General features: G+C 55.8%; 12 protein-coding genes across 12 annotated transcripts; 9 read left to right on the plus strand and 3 right to left on the minus strand.

Moving 5' to 3' along the window:
• Positions 1 to 110: 110 nt before the first annotated feature.
• On the plus strand, positions 111 to 4,420 carry B0I36DRAFT_435602 (uncharacterized protein; the record flags this gene model as incomplete). Its single annotated transcript, XM_046162778.1, has 2 exons — positions 111 to 3,970; positions 4,405 to 4,420. The coding sequence occupies exons 1-2, from the start codon at positions 591 to 593 to the stop codon at positions 4,418 to 4,420; spliced, it is 3,396 nt and encodes a 1,131-aa protein (XP_046006523.1). The 5' UTR covers positions 111 to 590.
• A 933-nt stretch (positions 4,421 to 5,353) lies between these two features.
• Positions 5,354 to 5,870, plus strand: B0I36DRAFT_395008 (uncharacterized protein; the record flags this gene model as incomplete). Its single annotated transcript, XM_046161515.1, has 2 exons — positions 5,354 to 5,546; positions 5,625 to 5,870. The coding sequence occupies 2 exons, from the start codon at positions 5,354 to 5,356 to the stop codon at positions 5,795 to 5,797; spliced, it is 366 nt and encodes a 121-aa protein (XP_046006524.1). The 3' UTR covers positions 5,798 to 5,870.
• A 922-nt stretch (positions 5,871 to 6,792) lies between these two features.
• Positions 6,793 to 7,635, plus strand: B0I36DRAFT_354556 (uncharacterized protein; the record flags this gene model as incomplete). Its single annotated transcript, XM_046157326.1, has 2 exons — positions 6,793 to 6,954; positions 7,099 to 7,635. The coding sequence occupies 2 exons, from the start codon at positions 6,793 to 6,795 to the stop codon at positions 7,633 to 7,635; spliced, it is 699 nt and encodes a 232-aa protein (XP_046006525.1).
• A 716-nt stretch (positions 7,636 to 8,351) lies between these two features.
• Positions 8,352 to 9,873, plus strand: B0I36DRAFT_37150 (family 43 glycosyl hydrolase). Its single transcript, XM_046160018.1, has 2 exons — positions 8,352 to 8,511; positions 8,629 to 9,873. The coding sequence occupies exon 2, from the start codon at positions 8,663 to 8,665 to the stop codon at positions 9,686 to 9,688; it is 1,026 nt and encodes a 341-aa protein (XP_046006526.1). The 5' UTR covers positions 8,352 to 8,511; positions 8,629 to 8,662; the 3' UTR covers positions 9,689 to 9,873.
• Positions 9,874 to 10,030: 157 nt separating this feature from the next.
• On the minus strand, positions 10,031 to 11,144 carry B0I36DRAFT_368297 (uncharacterized protein; the record flags this gene model as incomplete). Its single annotated transcript, XM_046159597.1, has 2 exons — positions 10,031 to 10,824; positions 10,910 to 11,144. The coding sequence occupies 2 exons, from the start codon at positions 11,142 to 11,144 to the stop codon at positions 10,031 to 10,033; spliced, it is 1,029 nt and encodes a 342-aa protein (XP_046006527.1).
• A 185-nt stretch (positions 11,145 to 11,329) lies between these two features.
• On the plus strand, positions 11,330 to 12,620 carry B0I36DRAFT_335594 (uncharacterized protein). The gene is made up of 2 exons (XM_046155501.1): positions 11,330 to 11,570; positions 11,641 to 12,620. Exons 1-2 carry the CDS (start codon positions 11,562 to 11,564, stop codon positions 12,163 to 12,165), a joined length of 534 nt encoding a protein of 177 aa, XP_046006528.1. The 5' UTR covers positions 11,330 to 11,561; the 3' UTR covers positions 12,166 to 12,620.
• Positions 12,621 to 12,952: 332 nt separating this feature from the next.
• Positions 12,953 to 13,409, plus strand: B0I36DRAFT_335595 (uncharacterized protein). Its single transcript, XM_046155502.1, has one exon. The coding sequence runs from the start codon at positions 13,052 to 13,054 to the stop codon at positions 13,247 to 13,249; it is 198 nt and encodes a 65-aa protein (XP_046006529.1). The 5' UTR covers positions 12,953 to 13,051; the 3' UTR covers positions 13,250 to 13,409.
• A 511-nt stretch (positions 13,410 to 13,920) lies between these two features.
• B0I36DRAFT_297829 (uncharacterized protein) lies at positions 13,921 to 17,043 on the plus strand. Its single transcript, XM_046151931.1, has 2 exons — positions 13,921 to 15,963; positions 16,025 to 17,043. Exons 1-2 carry the CDS (start codon positions 14,383 to 14,385, stop codon positions 16,577 to 16,579), a joined length of 2,136 nt encoding a protein of 711 aa, XP_046006530.1. The 5' UTR covers positions 13,921 to 14,382; the 3' UTR covers positions 16,580 to 17,043.
• A 942-nt stretch (positions 17,044 to 17,985) lies between these two features.
• On the minus strand, positions 17,986 to 18,955 carry B0I36DRAFT_335598 (uncharacterized protein). Its single transcript, XM_046155503.1, has 2 exons — positions 18,532 to 18,955; positions 17,986 to 18,378 (listed from the first exon to the last, which is right to left on the minus strand). Exons 1-2 carry the CDS (start codon positions 18,801 to 18,803, stop codon positions 18,057 to 18,059), a joined length of 594 nt encoding a protein of 197 aa, XP_046006531.1. The 5' UTR covers positions 18,804 to 18,955; the 3' UTR covers positions 17,986 to 18,056.
• On the plus strand, positions 18,954 to 19,781 carry B0I36DRAFT_37185 (uncharacterized protein). Its single transcript, XM_046160057.1, has one exon. It carries the CDS (start codon positions 19,105 to 19,107, stop codon positions 19,705 to 19,707), a length of 603 nt encoding a protein of 200 aa, XP_046006532.1. The 5' UTR covers positions 18,954 to 19,104; the 3' UTR covers positions 19,708 to 19,781.
• Positions 19,782 to 22,367, minus strand: B0I36DRAFT_37184 (dolichyl-phosphate-mannose--protein mannosyltransferase). The gene is made up of 2 exons (XM_046160053.1): positions 22,018 to 22,367; positions 19,782 to 21,942 (listed from the first exon to the last, which is right to left on the minus strand). The coding sequence occupies exons 1-2, from the start codon at positions 22,266 to 22,268 to the stop codon at positions 19,857 to 19,859; spliced, it is 2,337 nt and encodes a 778-aa protein (XP_046006533.1). The 5' UTR covers positions 22,269 to 22,367; the 3' UTR covers positions 19,782 to 19,856.
• Positions 22,368 to 23,646: 1,279 nt separating this feature from the next.
• B0I36DRAFT_425330 (Pre-mRNA splicing factor PRP21 like protein-domain-containing protein) lies at positions 23,647 to 25,840 on the plus strand. The gene is made up of 2 exons (XM_046162324.1): positions 23,647 to 23,907; positions 23,970 to 25,840. Exons 1-2 carry the CDS (start codon positions 23,814 to 23,816, stop codon positions 25,496 to 25,498), a joined length of 1,623 nt encoding a protein of 540 aa, XP_046006534.1. The 5' UTR covers positions 23,647 to 23,813; the 3' UTR covers positions 25,499 to 25,840.

A 25,840-nucleotide genomic window follows, 5' to 3' on the forward strand; every position in this document is an offset into this window, starting at 1 on the left:
CGTTGAGAAAGGCCGCGAGGGACCGGAACCTATCACAAGGCCACAATAGAGATGCAGGTCTCGGGCGGCGATGTCGAATAGTCGACAAAGACGAGCTCCAGGCTGCCATGTGTGTGAATGCCTTTGCCACGGAGTATGGAGGGCCAGGACAGGGGCGGCTGGCCCGCAGCTTGGGGTGCAGCAGATCACCACTAGGAGCGGGCCACGCGACCCCCCATTCCGGCGCAGAGCCCACTCTCGCCTCCCTCCTTCGGCACGCCCCAACATTTGCCCCGTCGTCATCCTACCAGCATAGCGCGGTCACCCTGATCTTCGACACGGCCCATTGCTCAGTCTGTCCTTCGCGGACCAAGATCGCCCTGTTCCTGCCGCCAGATGCCAGCCCGGAGACTCTAATACCAGCCCACTGAACCCCAACAGGGAGCATCGCCCTTCTCGCCTGTTACTCAGAAACACTCCTCCTTGCCTAGGCCTCAGCAAGCAAGGTGCTGGGCCATGGACACGAGCAAATACATATCGTTCTTGACATAATAGCACCTGGATTCTTTAAGCACCAGCCTGGCGTATGTGGCACACCACCCACACTCAGCATGGAACACTTCCAAAGCCAACAAGACGCAGACCTCGTCCTGGCTCATCTGCTGGACGACTACGATGACGATGAAGATGATGACGATATCAACGCCCCTCCGTCGTCCCCATCCCCAGGCCGGACTTTGTTGCCATATCCCATTGCCAATGCAGTCAGTTTCGCTACTCGCTCCACGTCCATGGCTCTTCGCGTCGGCACATTCGTTGGTGGCATTGGCCTCGGCGCCGCCAAGATGACCACTTTGTCCAGTCTGGAGCTCGGCCGAGGGATCATTGAGGGCATCATCAGCAAGACTGGAAGAAACGTGGTCGCAAGGTCACGGTCTGACCTCGCCAAGGCCGATGCTGAAAACATTCTCGAGAGAAGTCTTGAAGCCCTCCACGCAACCATGTCCCAGGTTGTCTTCTGGACCACAGCAGGCTTCTATCTCACAAGAACAACCATGTCGAATGTCTCCACCACTTCACAAATCTTGCTGTCTGTCCTCGACCAGTTCTTCGGGTCTACAGACTCCTCGAGAGCAATTGCTAGCATCATCACGCTTGTTCGCCGGGAGTTCCAAAATCCTGCCACGGGCGTGCAGGGCGAGAAGGTTGGTGTCGCGGATCTGGTACTTGGCACTCTGGGGCTCGCATACTTGCAGATCTGGTGCCGTAAGCTCATCAAGGAAGAGTCTCGGCGGCTTGGACAGGAGGAGATCATCTGGGATGTGGTCGTACTGGATGGCGAAAGAGTTGATGTACATCATGACAGCTTATATGGTGTGCATCCCGGATCATATTTCTCGCCAAGCCAGCTGGAAACCCTCAATGACGACTCGGACCCCGCGCAAGATGCGACAGACGACGACGGCTTACCTGAACATTTTCTCAGGCAACAAATATTGCGATCGCTCCCCAAACATGCCAACGTTTCAATCTCCACAGCCACCACAATCAACAAGACTGTAACTGTGGAAGTCAAAGGACTGCAGAAACTGCCACCACAGATTAGCCTGCCGGGACTTGACATGATTGAGAATGAGGTCCGCGCTCCCAGCAGAGCAGGCTCGCCGAGTTCAGAGACCACGTACAAATTTGTTTATCGCGCTGTGCAGAACAGGGTGAGGACACATCAAGGGCCACAGCATGACGAACGGGATGATCGCTTGTGGGACCTACAAGCATCAGAAGATGACGAAGACGAAGACGTACTGCAAATTGTCTCTTCACATCTCGTCAATGATGGAAGCCGCGCTCGACCAACAAAGACCATCACAGAAGAGCACGGCGTTCCTCGGCCGAAGCCAGAGCCTCCGAGTGCACCGACAGCCAGCCCCAGATCGACCAACGAAAACACTGCCAACCAGAAAAAGACCAGGAAACCTCTCGAAGAAGACCGTCCAATGAGTCGCATCGGCACGCAGGCCCGAAATTCCCAAGGCACTGCGAAGCAAGCTGGAAGTGAGGTGACGGACGCTACGCCTACCACGAAAAGACCCAAGCTGAAGGGTGTACTAAAGACAGGATCGATGTCGTCATTCAGCGGTCTGCTCAACAAAGACCAGCCTGGAACAAGCAGTAAAACCAAGTCTTCCTTGAAACCGCCGTGGGGAAGCAGCAAAGCTTCGCAGTCTAAATCGAGCACCAGCGCACCTGCAAGGAACCCAGCTCCAAATCGAGCTTCGCTAGCTCCACCACGCGATTCACCTCGAGTTGCCCAAAGGGGGGCGCCAAACTATTTTTCTTCCAGAGATCTTGGGATTGTGGACGACCAACCTCATCTCCGCAGGAGCACGTCCATATCGAGCCTCGTCTCCGCATCTGGCAGGCGACGACGCAACTCTGTCGTTTCCCAGGCAGAGTCATTCTCGATTCAATCAAGCCGTCCCGGATCTCCGAGCATATACAGGGTGGAACAAAGGACTGGTCCCGGCGGTTATTTTGGGCATCGATGGGATGACGACCACGAACAAATCCCAAGCAGAGGCCACAACCGTAACAGATCGCATCTGTCGTACGCTCCAAGCATCCAGACTCTGAAGACGTCGGCCTCTCAAACCTCTCTGATTCTTTCGACTTACAACCACAAGAGTGCATACAGCGACTCGGAAAACGTTGATGCTCTACGTCGCACAGGAATCATAGATGGGATCTTTCCCAATTTCCATATACTACGGAACATTACACGATATAGTCGGTATGCTTCGGCGGCATATGGCTCCAATTTCCTCCGATACATGGGCATCTCAAAGGACATGCCGATCATGAAAACGGTTGACGACACACATACGGATGTTCGCTATTTCACCCATCATACTGGCCTTCCGGTGGATAGCATTCTCTTGTCCTCATTTGTCGATCCTCAGGGAGGCTCCGACTACACAGGCTCCACTGATACTGGAATACCCCTGGTGCATACCATCGCCCTTGATGAAGAATCGAAAGCCGTCGTTCTCGCATGCCGCGGAACTCTGGGATTCGACGATGTCCTCGTTGACATGATGTGTGAATACGACGATTTAACTTGGCGTGGTAGAAATTACAAGGTGCACAAGGGCATCCACGCATCAGCTCGACGTCTTCTGTACGGAGGTGATGGGCGAGTTCTTCTGACACTCAAAGAAGCTCTCGAAGAATTTCCCGATTATGGCCTCGTCCTCTGCGGGCACTCCCTGGGTGGAGCTGTCACAGCACTGTTGGGAGCAATGTTGGCTGAGCCTGCCACGTCAGGGACAGCTTTCGTGACGTCGGCTCATCAGCATACGCGACTCTTGACCGACAAACCAGGGACGACAGCTCCGCCACCAATCTGTCTTCCAACTGGCCGGCCCATCCACGTCTATGCGTATGGCCCGCCTGCAACCATGTCGCCATCGCTGCAAAGAGCAACGCGCGGCCTCATTACGAGCACGGTTCACGGAAATGATCTAGTGCCGCATCTTTCGCTCGGCGTGCTGCACGATCTGCAAGCTGTTGCACTTGCCTTTAAAACCGACAACAACGAAGCCAAGGCCGAAGTGCGCCGGCATATCGTACAAGGGCTGCAGACCGGCCTTGCAGATAAATGGTACAACAACGCACCCAAGGCAGCCAGCGGAGAGGAGGAGCAGTGGGCATTTGCCGCGCTAAAGACCCTGCGCGCCAGCATGATGAGCTCGAAGTTGCTGCCTCCTGGCGAAGTCTTTTCTGTGGAATGCTCGGCTGCTCTACGCAGGGATGCGTTCCTCAGAGCTCCAGAGGAACAAATCGGACGCCCTGCGACAAGGATTGTGCTCAAGTACATCAGGGATGTGGAGACGCGCTTCCGCGAGATTCGGTTCGGTGCGAGCATGCTCATGGACCACAGTCCTGGTCGATACGAGGATGCATTGAGGCGGCTTATGCTTGGGGTGATAGGGTAAACGCGTACCATTGTACCGCGCTTCTGCTTCTGAGCGTGGTAGCATTTGGAAGCACATTCAATTTGTCTTCGAGTGACCATGGAATACGAGAACCGTCACGAAATCAGGCACAGCCACGAGATCGCTGATCCAGCATAGCTGAAGCAGAGCCTTATATGCTTTCGCCTCGTGGGGAGGCACTTGCTGCAGGCATGTTAGTCACTTGTGGTTGACCTTACCGTATTTTCATACGTAGTCCTGCCTTTGGCCGGCCGAGCTGTAAATATGCCAATTTGTTGCGAGCTACACAACGCTCTGATACATATACCACGCACTCCAGCACAGCGTGAGAAATGCTGGTGTGTGCACAAGGGTGAATCACGACACTTCCCGGCTGGTGGCAACCTCTTTAGCATGAGCCTAATGTTTACTGTGCACCTTTTTTCCGTAGGATCAACCTTGCTTAACTACGTGGGATGTTCAAAGGGGTGGTTGGTATGTAGCTGCGTCCTTGGTGAGCACTTGGGACACAACTTCAATGCGAGGATGGGGGATTCCCGATGTTCAGGGCCAGGAGTCAAAGGAGACCGCCTGTGCATTGTGTAAAGCCTTGCTATACGAGAACTGGTACCAACAAGGACGCAGACAGAATTCGCATGGAGTCGAGACATGCCAACAGATTAGGAAGGTGCTTGAAAGTGCCTCTTTGAGCACATGGGCCGGGAAGACCGGATCTATAGGACATACGCTATGCAGTACTATGAGACCCGAGTCTTTGAGTCGATTTCAAACGCCCATTCCTCTTCGCGCGGTGACAGTCAGAGGTAGGAAGCGACTCCTCTAAGTGGGAGCGATGGAGGTGATTTGTTTATCAGGATTTTGCTCAAGAAACGCGGTAGGGTAATGTAGCTGGAGTTCATTCATCTTTGTTTTCTTCGTGGGTGCTTTGTTTGCATTAATTCAACTGTGCTGACGTGCAAGTAATCGTGAAAGCGACCTCGGTACCTAGGAATCGCCCTCCTCTCGTGAATGTCATGTACCACTGCAACAGAGAGCGACTTGAATGGTTGCAGATAGCTTTCTGTCACCTCCTGACTGCTGCCTGAATGCTTGGTGAGGCATATCTGGAGTATGTATGGGTCGTTGGAAGGAACGACTCTGAGTGCTTGCTGCCATTGCCTCGCCTCTGACTCTCGTGCGTCAACGATGACTGGCTTCTCACGTGCTCACCAGACCACTTGAACAGGGTTATTCCAACTCTGTGTTCTTTCAGTCCGCCCAATGCAAACGGCTCGATTTACATCTGACCGGCAAGGACCTCCCTCCCGAGCACGACATATTCACGAAATCAACCACGCTCCACCTTAAGGACTTCCCATCACACATCTAAGAAACAAACCATGAAGGACACCACAACACCCAAAGCGGCAGGCACGCCACGCGCCTCGAGCCCGACTGTCCAAAAGCCGAGCGATGCGGCTCAGCCGGCACCGGCCTGCGAGCCTGAATCCAGCACTCAGAAGAAGAAGCAGGAAACCGAGACGTACCAGCGGATCAAGATCACCAGCGATGGCGATGCCTACGTGCCACTGGGTGAGTTGATTGATGAGGCCTCTGTGATGCGTCCAGATTGCGAACAGTTCTGACAGAAAATACCTTCAAAATGAACAGGTTCTTGGGCGAGAAAGAGCAAAGCCACCGATGACAAGAGTAAATGCTCAAATGCAGCTATCGAGAAACCCAATGTCGTTAGCAGCAAGCCAGCGCCTTCGAGCTGCCACAACACTTCAGAGTCACCCATCGATGGAGAAGACGTTGTGATTGTGCGGGACGGTCAAAATTGAGGCAAATGATATGAACCCTACGAGACGATGCTTGCTTTGAGACGGGGTTTTGAGAAGCGGATTACGATTGGCACTGGTCGCTTGAAGCACACAAGGAAAGCGTGGCCGCCATGCCGGCTATGGGCACCGTCTCGGGGTTTCTCACTTGTTCAAGACTACGACAGGCGGATGGTGCTCGGCAAAGTTGTTGGGGAGTATTATGTCTAGACATGAAGCTTGCTGATCAGAGTTTCGACAGCAACAAAACCCGTCAAGCTTTAGCAGTCCTGCTCAAGGCCAAAGTAGTGTATGTGAGTGACTGAGACTACCTTGCACATCACTGTTCGTCCCAGCCATTATTGTTCGCACCCTTGATGTCCAATTCGGGGTTCTCCACAAAGGGAATATATGAAGCTATCTTGCTTTGCCTGAATGCGCCAGCATCGGCAGTGTTCAAACTACGGTTGTCGCCTCGCCCGCGGACTTGCCACCTTGCTGAGAGTCCATAGGTAGAGCGTCGGGTACCTGTGCCGAATCGTTGCGTCCCAGCCCAACCTATGACTGCATTAGGCACCCCTGTTGGAGCACATCACAGGTCATGCATGAGACAGAGTTGGTCTTCTTGCGTGCAGCATAGCCCCCAATCTGCTAGACAACCGAAGTCACTCAATACGGTATGGTGCGCGCGGCCCAGCAGCCGATTGCGGGCACGAGAACCAAGATGCCAGCCGGCCAACGCATCAGCCTGCATATGCAAGGCAGCGCCACGTCTTATTCGCCAGACACACTCATGGCTCGCTGCTGATATGGTTGTATTTTCTGCCAGACTGCCCAATCCCACTGGGCGGCAGAGCAACGGGACGGCCGGACAGCCACCCACACGACTTGGACAGTATCACCCCGAGCGGTCATGAGAACGAACCTGCTGGTGGCTGCTGCACACGGACGCCGCCAAAGCCAAGTCTGTCCGCCGAGCAGACTCCTCTTTCCTGTCTGCCTGGGCGGGAAGGGCCAATATGGTTGGAGTTATCTTTGGCGAGCAGGGCGAGGCCATTCGACCACCTTACCTAGTTATGCTCTGTCAACTATTGGGATACTCGGCCCGCTCTCACCACCTCACCAGATTTGACGACCCGTCCCTTGAGATACTGGAGAGCTGTGCCCACGAACCTAATTACGTGAACAACTTCAAGGGTGGATATGACGACAAGCGGCGCCCAACAAAGTAGCCCATTAGCATCCAACCACCAACGGACAACGCCACTGGGCAGCCGCCGCGCGCAAACGTAGGGGCATGAGCAGCCTTGAACGACGAGACACAGAACCGCATCGCACTGATCGAAGCCAACCCAATGATTTTACCGCGAGGGGAGATCAACCGATCCGCCATGCCGGCCGCACGCAATCCTCACGAAATGCCAACCGTGGCATTCGCGCCACTAGGGCGTCGCGATGTGCCTTCTGAACAAGTCGGCATTATTGTCGGCTGTTGTCTGGGCGCGATTGTGCTCGTGCTGCTGCTCGTCTGGTGTATATGGTCAGCAGGCCAGCGTCGTGCGTGGCGAGAGGCTGGCCCGCCCGAAGAAGATTTCATCTATATCGAGGAGAGCGACTTTTCCGGCAGTCGATCAAGTCGGAGGCGACAGCACGAGGCGTACAGGCTACATGTCGAACGCCTTCGCCAGATGCATCTCCTGCAGCAGATGCAAGCTCAACAGTCTTCAGGAGCAGGTTTTCCGCCATTCCCGAGGTCGATTCCTCCGCCAACGTTGAGGCCGGGAGAGAAGCCTGTCTATCGTGTCAAGCGCCAGGAGCCACGATACAACACGTGGGAGTATGCCACCCGTGGACGAAGATGAGATTTGTATCGTGGGTAGTGATCATGGTGGATATTGTTGCCGTGGATGAATTCAAGGACAAGCGGAAGGTACTGCTTCAACTCTGGCCACGAGAGATGCTACTGTCCGCCGCTCGGCTCTCGTACAACCGGTGCCTGAATTCGGATGGATAGAGAAGACTGTAGAGGGTGTCTCGATCAGCCTGATGTCGGGAGAAGAAGTGAACGAGTTTAGCCGCGTCGGTCGCTGGAGATCGAATCGAGGAGAAAGCTGGTCTCGCCTGGCTGGAGAAATGGAACGATGCGCATTTGCTGGGCACCAAAACAGCCTGGGAGCCAAGCAAGCACACACAATTACTGTCACGATACCCCAAATGTTACGTTTCTGCCACTTGAACACAGATCCGGCGTGAGACAACGCGCTCGCTCTCACATGCTTTTCTATGCACGTGCCTCAAACCCCAGGGGTTGGAGGCTCGAACCACGCAGGGACTAGACGTAGCCACTTCCGCACCTGTAGTGTCGCGGACCACCACCAGAGATCGTGCCCGTGCGACCAACGAATGCGACCAACCAAGCTTGGGGATCCATCCGATCCCGCGGGGTTTCTGGGGCAGCCCACTCACGTACCCACGAGCGCCGGCTAAATCGGGGTAAATGCGAAAAAGTGCCGTCGCCAGTGGTGCGATTTGGAGCTGCCGAGCCTCGTCATTGGGGTAGACGCGGCTTTCCAGGTGGTATAAGTGACCGAGCCCGTGTTCCCCGAGATCTGTTGTGAAGATCCTCAGATGAAAGAAGTACAAGCTTGGACAAAGCAGGCGAACCTAGGTGGCTCGGAAACTTGAGCAGTGTACAGTCCCCGACCCCCTCAACACCAACAGCCCCACATCACGATCGTGTAAGTCAGCTGCTCCTGCCATCTCTAACGGCTGAGAACAAGTCTCCTGCTGCGCTGCGAGATACGCTTCAATTCGTTCGCTCAGGTTACTCCAGCTGATCACCTCAATGATCCCAGATCCAAAAGTCCACCACGGTCAGTTCCATCGACCATGGCGCCTCTCATTACACACGTCTACACGGCGGACCCGTCGGCCCATGTCTTTGAGGGCAAGCTCTACGTCTACCCGAGCCACGACATCGAGTCGGGAATCGAGTCGAACGACAACGGCGACCAATACGACATGAGAGACTACCACGTCTTCTCCATCGACACACTGAAGGGCATTACCTCGTCCGACACAGCTCCTGAGCCGCCCAAGGTTACCGACCACGGCGCCGTCCTCCGCACCCAAGATATCCCCTGGGTCTCAAAGCAGCTCTGGGCGCCCGATTGCGCTTACAACGCCTCGACAAAGGAGTACATCCTCTACTTCCCGGCCCGCGACAAGTCCGCCGACGGCCGGTTCCGCATCGGCGTGGCCGTCGGTCCAACCCCCACCGGGCCCTTCACGCCCGACCCTGAGCCCATCCCGGGCTCCTTCAGCATCGACCCGGCGTGCTTCGTCGACGACGACGAGCAGGCCTACCTATACTTTGGCGGTCTCTGGGGCGGCCAGCTGCAGTGCTACCAGGGCGCCGAGGACGGCTCCGCGTTCGACGGCTCCAAGCTCGGCCCCCAGGAGCCCAGCTCGGACTCTGCCCCGGCCCTGCACCCAAAGGTCGGCGTCCTGGACAAGTCGATGCGCAAGTTCGCCTCGCCGCCGCGGGACCTCGTCCTGCTCGCCCCGGAGACGGGCGAGCCCATCATCTCGACCGACCACGCGCGCCGCTTCTTCGAGGCCGCCTGGATGCACAAGTACAACGGGACCTACTATTTCAGCTACTCGACCGGCGACACGCATTTCCTCGCCTACGCGACGTCGGACAGCCCGCTCGGCCCGTTCACGTACCGCGGCAGGATCCTCGAGCCCGTGCTCGGGTGGACGACGCACCACTCCGTCGTCGAGTTTGAGGGCCGCTGGTGGCTCTTCTACCACGACTGCGAGCTGAGCCATGGCAAGAACCACTTGAGGAATGTCAAGGTCCGCGAGATCTTCTATGATCAGGATGGCAACATTGTGTTGGAGAAGCCGTAGGTTGCTTGGGGGAAGTCGCGTGGATTAGTAAGGATTGGGAAGCAGGGAGTTAGAAATTGTTCGGGGAAAAGGATATGGCTCCCCGAGCAGAGATGGATCTGTGGTTCTATGCTTTTAGTCTGGAGATACAGGCAAAGTACAAAGGCTCAATGTACGTGCTCGGGATGTGTATATATCGTACACGTGGACAATTACAAAGACATGCTCGTCCATGAAAAGAAATCCAACGCTTGCAAGAATAAAACAGCAAATCCAAGTCTCATGCATTGCGGGGTCGTCCATTCATCCGTGGCATGTGATTCATGCGCACGCTCGTCGTCGTTGCATCCCTCTAATTTTTGTCTACCATCCCTTGTACTGGTAGATGTTCTCATACACCTTGCCAATCCACCCCTCTGCCCGCCCGGCAGTGGCAACGATACCCAAGCCTCCCGCAGCCCACAGGCCCGTGAGCGTCGCGGCGACGGCATGGATCCCCCACCACGCGCGGCTCCGCTTCCGCCTCAGCTTCTTGTCGATCGTGGTCCGTCGCCAGTTCACCGGCGGCGCGAGGTCCATCCACTTGGCCGCGCCCCAGACCATGTGGCCCACGCCGAACGCCAGCATGAGCGAGTATACGATCCAGGGCGGGATCGGGTCGCGCGCGAAGCCGTGCGAGACGTACGCGAGGCCGATGTTGGAGCTGTCGCCCTCGACGAGGAGCGGCAGGAGCCGGTTGATCACCACGTGCGGGACGAGCAGGATGGCGAACATGTAGCCGGACATGGAGATGTTTGATATCACAGGCCACGGGTTTGGTGTCGACGAGGTGGTGCTGCTGCCGCTTGTTTTCGTGGACGAGGAAGTATGCGCGTGCCGCAAGGGTAATATGCCGGGCGTCGCGCCACCGTAGCGTCGCAGGTTCTCGTTCCTGCGGACCAGGCGAAGGGCAATCCCCGAGGCTATGTGCGCCACTATGGGCAGGGCAACGAGCAGCGGTTCTGTGAGGGGAGTCTGGTATATCTCGCGCGCCATGAGTAGGAACGGCTCCGAGTATGGGACCGACTGGTAGATCAAGGGTATTATCGATGTGTTGGCGAGGTGCAGGCCGGCAAAGGCAGCGAATGTGTATGACGAGTAGCGCTGGATCCGTGTAACTGTCAAAAATCCATCTCGTTAGATTGGTTCTAGGGCTTCAACTTGATGCTCCCCTTGCTCCCGTTGATGGCTTCAAGTACTTACGGTAGTAGATCGGCCCTTTGCCCATGCCACTCAGGCCGAGGCTGGACGAAGTCCCATTGGATTTAAAGGTCGAGCTTGTGCCGTGTGACTTGAGGGTCGACGTGGAGGATTCCAGGGTATCCTCTGACAATGCCGTCAGATCTTCGGTGCTGGGATCCATGGGCGTGGGGTCGAGCTGGAGCAGCGAGACCATCGTGTCGACCGAGTCGCGCCGCCGCGCAGCTTGGGCCTCCATGATGAAGGTGCTGTCGTCTTCACCTGAAGCTTGGGATGGTGCCTGCCGACAGCAAGTAGGTTGTCGTGTGGTGTTTGGTGGTGCCGAGCTGGCGTTGACGTCTAGATGTTGGAAATCGCTACAAAGTCATTGGCGCGGCCGCAGCTACAATTTAGTGGCATTTGGGGACTTTCCCATCCGCGACAGGGGAGCCCGCCAGCCGAGCTTGCCCTTGGGAGAGCCACACCAAGGGTGGGCAGATCAATCCGAGACACCAGCCTGAGCACAGATCCAACGACATTGCTCCCTGTTGACGAGCGATTGGACAGGCAAGCTCTCCTCTCGCTCACTTCGAGTTGAGGCTGCAGAGATCGTGTGTCTCGTAGTATCGCGCAAATGACACCAGCTTGACGAGTCACCACAAGTACTTCAGTCACCATGCCACCAGTACGTCTAGTTCATGCCACGAGCTGTCTTCCGAACGTGTCTTCTTTATCTGACGTGATATCAAACACAGAGACACCAGACTCTGCCGTCTGCGCAGACCGCATCGGCGCGCGCGGCGATGCAGTCATTCTACTGCGAGCTATGCTCCAAGGGCTACTCCCGTATGAACGACTATGAGGCGCATCTAGGCAGCTACGACCACAGCCATCGGCAGCGCATGAAGGACATGAAGCAGATGGTCAAGGACCCGACTGCTGGCGCTCGCGCGCGCAAGGCAGAGGCCAAGGCCGACGGGCTCATCAGCATCAAGTTTGGAGGCGACGCAGCCGCCAGCACGAGTAGTCCTGCCAGCAGCGGAGCTGGCGGCGGTGGTGCTTCTGGGGGTTTCAAGAAGGGAGGGTTCAAGAAAAGCGGCTTCAAGAGCGCGTTTGCGCCGGCTGGTGGTGAGGATGAGGCTGAAGTCCGCGATAGCAAGGGCGATTCGACTTCTGCACCGCCGACGGTGGGCAAGCTCTCACTGCGCGATGAAACGATCGAGAGCGATACAGATGACGAAGGGTACGAAGTCTATGATCCGAGAAAACCAACTGATTGACTTTTTACGTGCGAGACCAATCTCTATGCGTGACACCATGCGTCTGGATCATGGGGCACTGGCACTGCTGAACGGTGGATTTGCAGACATCTCACAATGACCTCACGTACGAAACATCTGAACCTGCTCAGTCCGACTAGTCAAGCGAGATGCTCAACGTTGCTGCTTCTTGGAACACAGTCCAGCGAGTCGTCTCATTGGTGCTTCGCGATGCGAGCAGACGTCGCGTCTTGTGTACAGCAATGGGAGCCACGACGATTCTTCTTCGCGGCGCTCCGCCAGGGAACGCGAGCAATGAAGAAAACAAGTGAGGAGAATCTCTCGATGGGTGCCAAAAATTCCCTGCCCGGCCGTAGCCAAACAGGAGTAGTCATAGTATAGTTTTCAACTAGCAAAAACACAACCTCGGATTTCTCCTCACTGGTATGTGTAAAGCCCTAGCACTAGGATGGAGAGGAAAGGGAAGAGAAACAGCCAAGATTGGTGGCAGCCGCGCAGTGCATTTATAGGAATTTGGTGGTGCGCGCCCGTGCCTGGCTAGGCGGTGTGGCGCGGCTCAATTTCTGCCAGGCAGACAAGGCGAGTGGGGCGCACGCGCATGCGGGAGCTGCACGCAAGTTGAGCCAATCTCAGCGGTTGTGGGTCACGCCTGTCAGGCACCGTCGCTGCTAGGAGTCAGACACCGTGCAAGAGAACAGTCAGGGCAGTCAAGGGCTGCATTTGATCAGCCAAAGCTCGAGAGTCAACGCCGCCCAATTTGACGTCTATCCATCCTTATACAGCAGCTGCTGCCTAGTCGACTCTATATGACAACCAAGAGACAAATCATAGCAGAAGCCATGCTCCCTCGCCAGGGCTCTTGCACTACTATGTAGCATGTACCACCATGGCACGACAAACTGACCTTGGGATGTTGGTCTGTCCCTGTCAGACCCAGGCACGAGCAAGGACCTGCAGCCACACGAGCAGCTTCCCGATCACGCCAACATCGCAACTGCTTGGCTTACCGGATGTCCATCATCATTTGCATTATCAGCACCCAAGCAATGCATTACTGCTCCGCTGTGGAATTTCTGAATTATGACCAGAGTCCTGAACGCCCCATAAACTCTGGTTATTTGGCGAACGCACGAAGGACCACGAGATATACAAGTTCAGCAAAACACGGTGGAATGCAGATTGACAACCTACAACAAAGGGATGTTGTGGTCGGCTGTTTCCGACTTACAGCATTTCACCATACCCGCATGCTATGCCGCCTTGAGGCTCGTCTTAGCCGTTCATTCTTGATTTGCAGTCTGCAATGCACGGTCCTGGATTTCAAAATAGACTCGTGGGGTCCCTAAGAGCCAAGACAGCACGGCTACCCTATGATCGTTGACGATTGGGAGGCCACGGTTCATATTCATCGTTTGGCGTGAGCTTCACGTGGACGAGCTCGAATACACTCAGCAGACCAAACCGGGAAGGGAGATACTTTTGCATCATTGCCAAGCCTGGAAAATCATCACAGATCTGACCATGGACTCCCCAACGCGGCATGGGGCGCAGGTTCTTGGCCTGCGCTGGAGGATCTTTCAAGACAGCGTAGAGTCGCCGAGTTCCAGCCCTGCCACAGTCGTGATTGGCCCGGCCTGGAAAACCGGCACGGCGCCGAGGTGCCAAGCGGAGCGGACCCCGGTAAGGGTCCCGTGTAAGGGCCGATCATCACTCTCGGGAACGGGACACCACGCGACAAAGCTGCCTGCCCGTAACATCGGTGGCCCGCAATGAATCGCATCCACGACTAAAGAGCCGCAATGCGGCGGAGGCACCGCCGGTATGAGCCGTCGTTGGTTCGGAGCGAGCGATGATGTCGCCAAGCTTCCACACGCACGCCATCTTGCTGGTCGGAAACCACAAGGCTGGGAGAAAACACTACGCTCGCCGTATTAAAGCCACCGAGCCACTGTTCAAGAAGCTTGCCCGGTCCTTCTGGACTGTCTCATTACGACTCCTTTCGTACTTAAACCAAAATCTTGGCCGATCAACAATTGTGGCACTCGACCAGCACAGCAACGACTATGATCGCGCAATAGTGTTGAACTTCTGTTTCTTTCCTGCAATTCGCGCTCGGGTTCAGACGAGCACAGGTTCAAATTCTCGGCAGACTCTTCCTGAGTACACGGGCACGCTACGCTGCCTTGGTAGTCAAGCAGATTGATCACCTCTGCAATCATGGAGGCTGCCAGAAAGGTCGGGCGCTGGTTTGCGCCACCGCCAGACAAAGCTGCTGATGGCCGTGATCAATGGCCTTCCCGCACGGCGTTCGTCCTGGCGTCAATGGGCGGTTGTGCTGGTATGGGCAATCTGCTGCGTTACCCGTCCCAGGTGTACAACAACTATGGCCTGCAGTGGTTCATCCCGTACTTGTTGGCCATTTTCCTCATCGCAATCCCGGTCCTCACCCTTGAGATCGCCATCGGCAACGCGTACCGCGGCGGCTCTGTCGTCGCCTCGAACACGATGCATCATCGCCTCAAGGGCGCTGGCCTGGCCATCTTGTTTATCGGGTTTGTTGTCGGTCCCTACTTCGTCGTCAACCTCGCCTGGATCATGACCTACTTCCGGTACTCTTTTACGAGCCCTCTCCCATGGGCTGGACGAGGTACCGAGTTCTTTGAGGACGTCGTGGTCGCCAACCCGGATCCCGTGCCTGGCATGTTGAGTGATGACATGAGCCAGGTCATCGCATACACATCCTATCCGGGCATGGGCGTGATCCCGGAGACTGCTGCCTGGTGTTTGTTCACATGGTTCCTCGTTTGGCTCTGCATATTCCGTGGTGTAGGTCTTACAGGACGTGTCATCTACTGGACCATGGGATTGCCTATCGTCATCACTGTCATCCTCATCGGCCGCTCGTGCTCACTCCCGAACGCCTCCGCAGGCGTGGCGGCCTTCTGGGCGACGTGGCGAGGTGAAGAATTAGCCAAGGGTCAGCTGTGGCAGACCGCTTGCTCGCAAGTCTTCTTTTCTTGCGGGATCGGATTTGGGTATTTTTCTTCTTACGCCTCGTACAACCGACAGCACTCTAATGCTTTGGCGGATGCGCTCATGATCGCCACCAGCAATGCCGTGTTTGAGAACGTTGCGGCGTTTGCGGTGTATGGAGTCATTGGCTTCACAGGTCTCTGGCCATGGGAGAGCGAGTCACCGATTGGTGGTTTCACTGTTGGCTTCCTCACTTTGCCCCTTGCGATCGTCGAGATGCCCGCAGCCAATTTTTGGGCGGTCATGCTCTTCTTTACACTCATGGTGCTTGGTTTCAGCTCAGCGTTTGCGATGCTCGACGCCGTCGTCACATTGTGGATGGACAGTGGCACCAAGCTGTCTCGCCCGGTCGTTGTGACTACCTTGGTGGTCGTCTCGTTCCTATTATCGCTGCCCTACGCCACAGAATTTGGCTATTACCTCTTGGATGGAGTGGATCGCTGGATCAGCAACGTTGCTCTAGTCTTTGTTGTCTTCACTGAGTGCGTCACGTCGACCACTGTCTACCGCTGGCGCGATATTGAAGGTCAGGTTGGCCTGCCAGCCTTTGTGACTTACAACTTCGGATATTTCGGCGGCATGCTCATCGGTCTCATCACCGCACACTCCGTCAGTGCGCCAGCCGGCGCTGGGGCTGGGTTTGGTGTTTTTCTGGCTTCTTTACTCGTGGCGCTGTTCATCGCCAAGACGCCTGATGTCAAGGCACCCAGATTCTGGCAGAAGAATGTCTTTGTCCGCCGGTTCTGGTTGCTCGCTTTCTACTCTGTGAGCGTCCTCTGCGTGGCTTATTCAGTGGCGTCGTACCATGCTGATTATATCATAACAGGGAAATCAACTCACGGCCGATCTCAACGTGGTCGTCGGCTCCAACGGCAACTGGGCGCTGCCATTTTGGTGGGCACCTCTCCTGCGTTACATATCTGGCCCGATTTTGGCGATTGTGTACTCATTCTCGTACCCCGACTTCTACAGCAAGCGTCAGGATCCCACCTACATCTACGGATTTGCCCTCGCGCATTGCGCTCTGCTTATCGTTGCGCTTGGCTTTGTGGTGCCACGCTGGTTCGACAGCCTCATTCCCCCACCGAGGCGCAACGAGGGCCACATTCCCTACGCTCCCCTGGTTACACTTGACCCGGACGAGTTGCGCGAACGGCAACGTCTCGAGGCTGGTGCTGCAGACATCATTACTAAGGCCAGTGTCGACAGCGAAGCTCGGAGGCGTTGCTCAGCTGGAGATGGCAAAGCCGAGTCTCCTGACGGTCTTGAGGCTAAGCCTGCCACCACCACCAGGGCGGAAATCGGTTTGGGCCGAAGGTCCTCGTCGGAGCAAGATACAAACGGCGTGCTGACCAACGAGAAGCAAACCGAGGTCAAGTAGGCCGATTCTGCCAAGTTTGAACGGGGGAGAAACGTTGGTAGGAGCATATGCAACCGCAGAAGGCCCCCCAAGGTGCGCCAGCTGATGCATGACAGAACGCAGGATTTTGGTTCACCAAGGAGGCGCACACGCGACACGCGACACGCACCACTATACAAGACTACGTATATTAGCTGTTCCTTAATTGTAACTGCTTAACGAGAGAATGGGTAACGCGAAAACTGCGTCTTTGGCCCGTTTACCTCATCCCCTGGCCCTCGTTGCCTCCTACAAGCGTCCATGATGGATCTTTGCCTTCTCATATCTCTCTAAATGGAAACCATGCTTGTGCTTGATTTCAAGACGTAGGTTCGGTATTACTAGCCGCGTGGATGGTAGCACCCGTAACGGGCAGCGAAACTCTCCGGTCCCCTTATTATTCCGTCGCTGAATGAAATACTGTGGGGCACAAAAGCCCTTCTGTGCTATAATTCCAGAAGGCAACACGTGCATACCCCTTGCAGGACGCAAGTGATACGGTCGTGGCGCTGACGTAGCTTGACGTCCCGATGCACAAAGTGTCGTGTTGATTGGCTGGGTCAGTCGACTGTGCTCCGTTGTTGAAGTGTAAGCACTTGTCTTGTACTGCCACAATGTAAGTGGCGGTACGAAGCATGGTCACGAATGCGATCTCATCCTCAAGGCTGTCGATCGGCCACTTGGTGGAGGATGCAGGTATGCTGACGACCTCCATCGTGTAACAAGTGGGGTTTCTGCCCTGACTACTCACGTCTTGGTGTTGGCAGGTATCGGCTCACTTCCGATTTCAGAGCTGGTATTTGGCATGTCCGACGGTGTGACTCGCTGTCGGATTGGTGTGCTAAGCCGGCAAAGCGGCCGAAAACCGTCATTCGCCAGTTCTAGTGTGTGGCTGGGAATAAGCCTGATTGTAGGACTGTGCCACGTGAGATTTGTCCGCTGGCGAGTAAAATCTTCAACTGCTTCGCAAATGCCCCGTGTGTTTCTCTGCAAGTGCTGATGTCTATGTCGATCTTGTTGTCCGTCTGGGGGGCACGAGTCCTGATGGCAGCCTCGTATCTAAATATGGGACTGCAGCATCATATGCCACGTCAAAACAGAGAAATCAGAAACGGGAGACCTGCCGATCTTGAGATCGAATGTTTGTCCTATCTAATTGGTCGATCGACGTGCCGTGGAGTGGGAATCGCTCGCCGCATGCTGGTGTCTCGTGTAGATCCGCCATCGTGCGATCACGAAGTGACATTGCGGGTGGGCATAGTATGCAGGCAATCTCGCCCAGTCGTTACAAGCGGAGGTTCGCTCGTCACCGCCGAGTTGGATATATATATATATTGGGATAGCCTATCCACGAAGAAACTTCGAAACGGCACTCAACCCCATTTAGAACAGAATATACAATTCCTCGCCCTGCCCACAGGTCCGCATCGCACCATACTTCACATCAGAAAAGCGCCTCCTAGCCACCATGCATTACACAACCAAGACCACCCGCGCCTTCGCACTCGCCCTGGCCCCTCTGGCCATACAGGCCGCCGCCGTCGCCTCGCCCGCCGGTGCTGCCACTGCTAGACAAGACGACGACCCGACGCTCGTCATCTTCAAGACGTACACAGACGCCACGACCTGCCGCCCAGGCCAGGGCTCGGACCAGTACTCCAACATCGTGTTTGGCACGCGCTCGCAGGCCGTCAGCGGCGAGTGCCTCGCCTTCAGTCGGGCGGGCGGCTGGGACGGGCTCAAGGCCATCGCGCACTATGCTACAGACTTCAACGTCACTGGTAAGTTTTTCTAGCTCGGGCCTTACCCCCCAATTCTGCCCGGCCTGTTTTTATCGCCCCTGTCTGGATATTTTCGCAGCGGAGAAAATAGTCGCCAGCTGTCGTTGTCATTGTCGTTGTCGTGATTGCTGCTGTACTGACTCGCGCAACCAGCCTATGCCTACACGACGGATAACTGCGTCGACAAGGGCGACAAGGCGGCACTGTTTGACAGCGTGTGTCAGTACACGGCGGGCAACTATCTGTCTTGGAACTTTGTAAAGTGGTAGCTGTGCGGGTGTTCCCGCTCGAAACCTTTCCCTGTCAAAGTCGTCATCTGGGCGGAAGTGGGTGATAGGGCAGGCTTTCATGCACGCCAGATTTGGACGATGTCGATCGCACGCTTCGACATCGCAGGCATTTGATCCAGATTCAATGCGACTCATCGCAATGAGGAGTCAAGTGACACCTCAACCTCAAGGGGGAAAGCTAGCGGTGGCTCAGCCGAATGCCAGGACCGAAGATAACGTGCAATGACTCTAGCATTACCACTGCATGAGAATAAAGACGGCATAATTCAGAGTCACCGTAATTGCGGCATTTCCTTTGATCTGGGGGATTATTCCGACAACAAAGAAATGTTTCTTGTGACTAAATAGGAAATTATGGCTGAGTAGCAAGTGCTTTCATTCAGATGTCTCTGAACATCACGATCTTTTCGTGCCCTTTTCTTCTTCTTTCTTTCCCATGACCCTCATTATTTATGGTGGTATACAAGGCCGTGTGGAGACCATCTCTGATGTCTACAGATGTCCACAAGCAGACTCGTGGCTGCCGAACCATTCCGGCACGTGTCTAAACCATTCAGACTGTGGCCTCGTTGCCCTCGCTGGCTGGCTTGGGGATCGAGTGCTCGGCCTCCTTCTCACCATCTTTGCTGCTAAAAGCCTCCTTGGGCTGCTCCTCACTTCCGCGGTTTTGCTTGGTCTCAGAGTTGGCTCCCTCAACGTCGGGGTGGGGAGGGGCAACACCGGCCTCAGCAGCCTCGTCCTGGATGACCTCAATTTGGTTGCCAGCAGCGTCAAGAACGCGAGTCCTGGTCTCATACTTGGTGTGGAACTCGACCTTTCCTGCGAGGGCCTTGACTTGCTCCTCATTAAGCAGGTTGCCATCCTGGTCGCGGTACTCTACACTCTCTTCGCGCTTGACGATCTGCTGATCCTGGACCTCAAACTTGGGCGCGCCGGATACGATTTCCTGGGCCGGAGGCTGCTGGGCCTTCGGAGCCACAGGCTGAGCAGTGGGAACCGCCTGGGGCGTTGTAGTCAGGACGAGCTTGTCATAGTCTGAGTACTAAGGGGAAGAGGAGGGTTAGTTATCCTGGAGAAGCAGCGCAGTAATGTCATTGTCGCAAGCTGTCAATCGCGGTTTGGATCTAGTGGTTGCGCTGGTGTGGTATCGAATCCAAAACCCCTGGCAGACGCGAATTCCACTTTGCTTCAACCCCTCTGACGGTCAGGCAAGCCTTGTGGGGGAATACTCACGTTTTCAAGGAATGTATTGCAGTCCCAGTCCCAGGTGTCAAAGAGCTTCACACGCTTGCACTCGGCCTTAGTCCAGGTATTGCCATAAGCCAGTGGAGAGTACAAGGCGAACGCGGCGGCAGAGAGAGTGAGAATGGTGATGGCAGCAAACTTGTTCACGATCGGCCGGTTCTGCGGTCCAGAAATTCTCGTCGTGGCAAAGTCAAAGATCTGGCAGAAGGCCATAATGGCAAACACAAGGGCGGGGAAGTAGTGGTGTAGGAAGAGCTGTCTCTTCATCAGGTAGAATGGGAAGTAGTGGAGAGCCCAGCCCAGAACAGAGGCGCCAATCTCGTAGTCGAAGCGCTTGAACGTTGTGTTGGAGTAATCACCACAGCTTCGCTGCCACCGAAGAACGGCAACAGCCTTGAACAGAATGTAGATGACGACGGCCAGGGTGGACGTGTACCAAACGATGGGGTTGCCAATAAGGTAGATCTGGCGGTGGTTGCGTCCCCAAAAGTTGATTCCACGACGAAGGATGGGCCACGAGTCAGGGCGGGAGTCCCAGGCGTGAGAATCAACGAGGCCGGCGTTCGTGCGCCACATGACCTTTTGGATCTCCCAAAACTTGGCGAGGAAACCGGGCTTGCGGTAGTTGACCTTCTCGGCGTCTGCTCCAAGGGAAGGGTGGTCATTGGACTCAATGTACCAAATACTGTTGGGGAGTGTTCCTTGCTTAGCACAGGTAACTTCCTGCTGCTCCGAAGCCCATTCTGGCAGCTTGACCTTGTGGGAGAACAGTGCGCAACCAGTCATGACATGGACGAGCCTGAACTTAGTCTCAATTGTGCGAAGACGGGTCTTGGCGGCGACACCCGCTGACTGGCCCTTGACAATCTCGACGCGGAAAAGATCATTCGCATCACCCTCAAAACCCTCGTAACCGTAACACGAGACCTCGTTCTGCCAGTCTTGCTCGCTGATCGGAGGGCGAACATCGTGCGAGTGGAGACGGCGGAAAGTTGGGGTGTGGTAGAGACGAATAACACTGCCGTCAGTAATGTAGTTCTCGGTGATGTTGGTCAGCTTGTCCCAGGCCTCCGTGCCGTTAATGGACAGCCCATTGACGTCGATTGGCTGAGTCTGGTTCTCCAGGAGCCAGATGTTGTTGGAGTCCTTGTGCGGGTAAAGAGTGATCTGCTGCTGTTGGCTGCCTCCTGGGTACATGAGCGGGTGGGAGTGCAAGTAACCGCCCTGAGTGTTGACGTGGCGGATGGCGACGCGGCTACCGAAGGCAACGTCCGCGGGTGTATCTTGCATACCCTTGCTGTTCAGCGTGGCCTGGAACTCAGAGCTCATGAATCCATCTCCATCACCAGGGTTGACGAGGCACAGGAAGTGGATCGCAAACATGGCCATGTAGAAGCTGACGGGAATGACGATAAGGCAGAAAGCGCGGGCGAGGAAGTGCTTGGCGAAGATACGCATGGTGACGGTCTTGGTATCACCGAGAAGAACCCAAAGCTGGACCAGGGTCAAGGACCCAACCCAGGCAATGGTGAACAGACCAACCCACTTGATGCTGAGGGTGATGCCCATGCCCAGGCCGGACATGGCCAGCCAGAACCACCACGCAGGCTGGAAAGCCTTCGAGGGACCTTGCTCATGCTGGTTGGAGAAGGAGATCCACGACAAGGCCGTGAAAGCAGTAGCAGCGACGAGAGGCGCATCGAGGAGGATCAAGCGGGCCTGGGTGAGGAGACCGTTCTCAAAGATGATCAGAGAGGCACCAAGAGCAGCGCTAGGGGTGCGACAGCCAGCAGCCTTGAGCGCGAGGAACACCGTAGGGACGAGCAGGATACCGCAGATGGCGGGATACATGCGCATGGCTACGTAGGGTACGCCAGGCTCGATATAGTCCTTGCCGATTTCCTTGAAGTCGAAGTCGCCCTTGAAGCCCGCGAGCCAGCCGAAGAGCGTGATGAGGAGCTTGGCCAACGGAGGGTGGACGTCCATGAAGAATTTGCCCTTGATGTACTTCGTCGCGAAACCACCGAAGCTGTGAGTGAGAGGTTCTGGTCAGCACATAGCACTGGGGCACAAGCAGGAGCACCCGGAGCGGGAAATTACTCACTGGACTTCATCGAAAACCACGCTGGTCGGCTGCCAGATACGGAAGAGTCTGACGACGGCGCCGATGATTGTGACCAAGACGAGCACCTGGAAGTCGGAGCCGGGGAGGAGGAATACATCGTTGTCGGTGACACCGTCGGAACCAAAGTCCTGGCGCTTGGCGACCTTCTTAGACTTGGAGTTGGCAGAAACAACTGCGTTGCCCGAGCCGTTCCTGCTGGCAGGGGGCCGCGCCGAGTTGGATCGGCCCATGGTCGAGATTGAGACCTCAGCGGTCAGCGGTATGGGCGTGGAGATCGGGAGCGTCGGGTGGCTCGACGACTGATGTCGAGAGCAAGCAGCACTGGAAGCTGTGGGCCGGGGGCAGCAGGTCGGCGTGGGCAGCCCGGTCGCGATGAGAGGGGAGGGAGAAACGATTAAAGAGAGTCGAGAAGAGGAAGGGTGATTACAATGATGCTATGGGCCAGTCACCCATTGAAGAAGAAGCGGTCGAAGGCGAATGGAAGAGCGGGCAGGGCTGGTTGTACAGATGCCCCTTGCAGAGCAACATTCAAAGTTGACAGGTGTTTTACGGAAGGGCTGAGCTTGAGCTGAGGGAGGAGGAAAGGGTCCCGCTCTCCTAGTCCTGTCCGCCCAGAAGCACACGTAACTGGCACGGTTCGAGCCGCCGCAACAAGGAAGCCCCCCCATCGCGGCGGCCCCAGCCATAAGCTCCTGGCTCCCTCCCCCCTTTCCAAGGGTAACTTTTTGACATTGTCCAATCGTGTTGCGTTCTTGAGCTGCTAGTGCACAACTCGCCTGGCAGGCTTACGACGATACGAGCTGCTGCTCATTGCACTCACGGGCTCACAGGCGCAAGACAGTTAGTTGTCCAGGCGATATCACAGGCAACCCCTACCCCTGATGATATTCTCGACACAAGGCTGTTCTGTCGGCATCACGACTTTGATTTGTCTCCTGCCTCGGGGCAGCGGCAGTGCCTATTCAGGGAAATTGCGTCGTGGGACAAGAATGATATGCTTTTGTGGCTTTGCCTAGCCTAGTACGGCACACTGGGACTACAGAATTGTTTCATTGGGTGGCCATCAAGTCTCTGGAACGAGTTAAATTCCTTGCATGCCAGACTGTCAATAGTATTGCTGGTCCCTTCATATCGCAAAGTCGAGCTCCCTTCCTGGCATCCAGGGCGAGACCTTGCTCCGGCTGGTCAGGCCAATCCCTGTCAAGAATGCCAATCATTTTTGGCACGACATGGCCCGTCGACCTGCATCACAGACAATGCGATTGTCCACGCGCAGCATGCGACGACGGCAGCCCCATCCGATGGCGTCGTCTCAGACCAAAGTGGAGTTGTGGCTGCTGGGCCTAGGTAGATCTGTTCAGAAACAGCCAAAGGTGGCCTCAACTCCTTCATCCCGCTACGTGCCTAGTTGACGGGCTGCAGCCGCGTCGTAAGGCTCCACCACTCTTCGCTTGACAGTGCGGATACCTGGCCCGATAAGAAATGCCAAGCCTTCGATAAGAGGAAGTCGAGATGCATCATTATGTCAGCAAACTCTGTGAGCCGCCTGCCTGCTGAGGCTCCGCGCGTGTGTGATTGGTTTCTCAGAATCTTTAGTTTTCCAGATTGGTGATGTCGGCACATGCACAAGCTGAGCGCGAGACATTAGGCAGCACCGAGGCGCATTCATTCAAGTCGCGAAGGGCACATCAAGACACACGTGTACTATCGTGCACCGCGCGACTTCATTGCACTCGACAAGACTCTTCGCCAGACTCGCCAGCCACGAGCGCGTGATGGCTACAGCCACGAACGGCGATGGTGCCGCAGAGATCCTCGACAGCATCAAGCCGCCCCAGGGAGTCGTCCTCCCCCCCAAAGAGTTCAGAAGTGAGTTCCTCGCCCTGCGCCTGACACAACAAACCGCAATGACTAACTGCCCGTCTCAATAGCTGTTCTCGAAAAGACGGCAGGATATGTCGCCCGAAACGGTCTTGCATTCGAAGAACGCATCCGCGAGAAGGAAAAGAACAACCCGAAACTCAGCTTCCTGAATCCTGCGGACCCCTACAACCCATATTATCTCTGGCGACTAAGCGAGATCAAGGAGGGACGAGGAAATGCCATCGCCGCCGGGCGCGCCGGCGAGGCCACCGCAGCAGCGGAAGAGGAGAAGCCGAAGGGACCTCCGAAGCCGCCGGACTTCCAATTCTCAGCGCGCATGCCCAACATCAGCGCGCAAGACTTGGATGTGGTGAAGCTCACAGCTTTGTTCGTCGCCAAGAATGGGCGCCAGTTCATGACGACTTTATCCCAAAAAGAAGCTGGTAACTACCAGTTTGACTTTCTTCGGCCAAACCACAGTTTGCACAACTTCTTTCAACATCTCATCGATCAATACTCGCTGCTTCTACGGTCCGGAGGCGTTGACGGCGAAGGCGGCAAGGTCCAGCAACAGCTGGTGTCAGAACTTCAGCACAATGTTGAAGACAGATACCATATCCTGACTCGCGCGAAACAAAGAGCCGAGTGGCTGAAACACCAAGAGGGCGAGAAACAGAAGAAAGAGGAGGAGGAGGAAGCAGAGAAACTGTCCTATGCCCAGATCGACTGGCATGATTTTGTCGTCGTCGAGACGGTGGTCTTCACCGACGCTGACGACCAAGCGGCTCTACCACCCCCAACATCACTATCAGAGCTCCAGTATGCTTCGCTCGAACAAAAGGGCAAGGCCTCCGTCAGTGCGAACCTGCGCATCGAGGAGGCATTCCCTTCAGATGAAGACAGCCTCCACAACAACTATGCCGCTCAACCCAACCACAATCTTCCATACCATCCCGCCAGCGCGCCACAAGCACAATATCCCGTGCAAAACATACCACAAGCACAAGCACCCTACCAGATGGCACCTCCACCTCGACCACATGACGCCCAGGAGGACGAAGAGAACCAACGCATCCGAGAACGCGAAGAAGCCAGAATACGCATGCAGATGGCGCAAGCCGAAGCCAAGGGTGGCGCGGCCCCGATGAAGATCAAGGAGAACTACGTGCCGAAGGCCGCCCAGCGCGCCGCGAACCGGCAAGGCGCGGGCCAGATGGCGCTGTGCCCGAACTGCAAGCAGCAGATCCCGCTCAACGAGCTCGAGGAGCACATGCGCATCGAGCTGCTGGACCCGTCGTGGAAGGAGCAAAAGGCCAAGGCGGAGCAGCGGTATGCAACGACGAACCTGACGCACGCCGACATGGCCAACAACCTGAAGCGCCTCGCCAGCAACCGCGTCGACATCTTTGACGGCACCACCGGCCAGCCCATCACCGAGGAGGAGGCGGCGCGCAGGAAACGCATCGCGCTCAACAGCTACGACGGCAACCCGGAGGGCAGGAGCCAGGCGCACATGAGCCACATGCAGAATGTCAATGTGGACGAGCAGATTGCGCGGATCCACCAGCGGTTCGCGAGCAGAGACCAGGGACAATGAGTCTTTGTAGCGTCATTTCCTTGGTCCAAGGAGAGAAGGATGTTTGCGTCGACAACGACGAGAGAGCCTGGCGCGCGTAGTATCCGATTTCTTGCGTAACATGAGTGCACACAAGTGCATTTAGTTCATTCACCGAGCATTTGGCGCATCATTAGTAGCACAAGAGTCTGGTTCAGTTTAGGGTCGGGATGTACTACCAAGAAGGTCCTTGGACGTCTAGGGCTCATCATCAAAACCAAGAGGTATAAGAGATAGATACCCACCTCAAGCGTTTTGGAATATGTCCATATTTTGGTTTTTAGGGAACATTTTGTCACAAGTCAGCGCTTGCAATCTAACAAC

The sequence above is a fragment of the Microdochium trichocladiopsis genome, assembly GCF_020744255.1.
Source record: "Microdochium trichocladiopsis strain MPI-CAGE-CH-0230 chromosome Unknown B0I36scaffold_11, whole genome shotgun sequence".
Lineage (NCBI taxonomy): Eukaryota > Fungi > Ascomycota > Sordariomycetes > Xylariales > Microdochiaceae > Microdochium > Microdochium trichocladiopsis.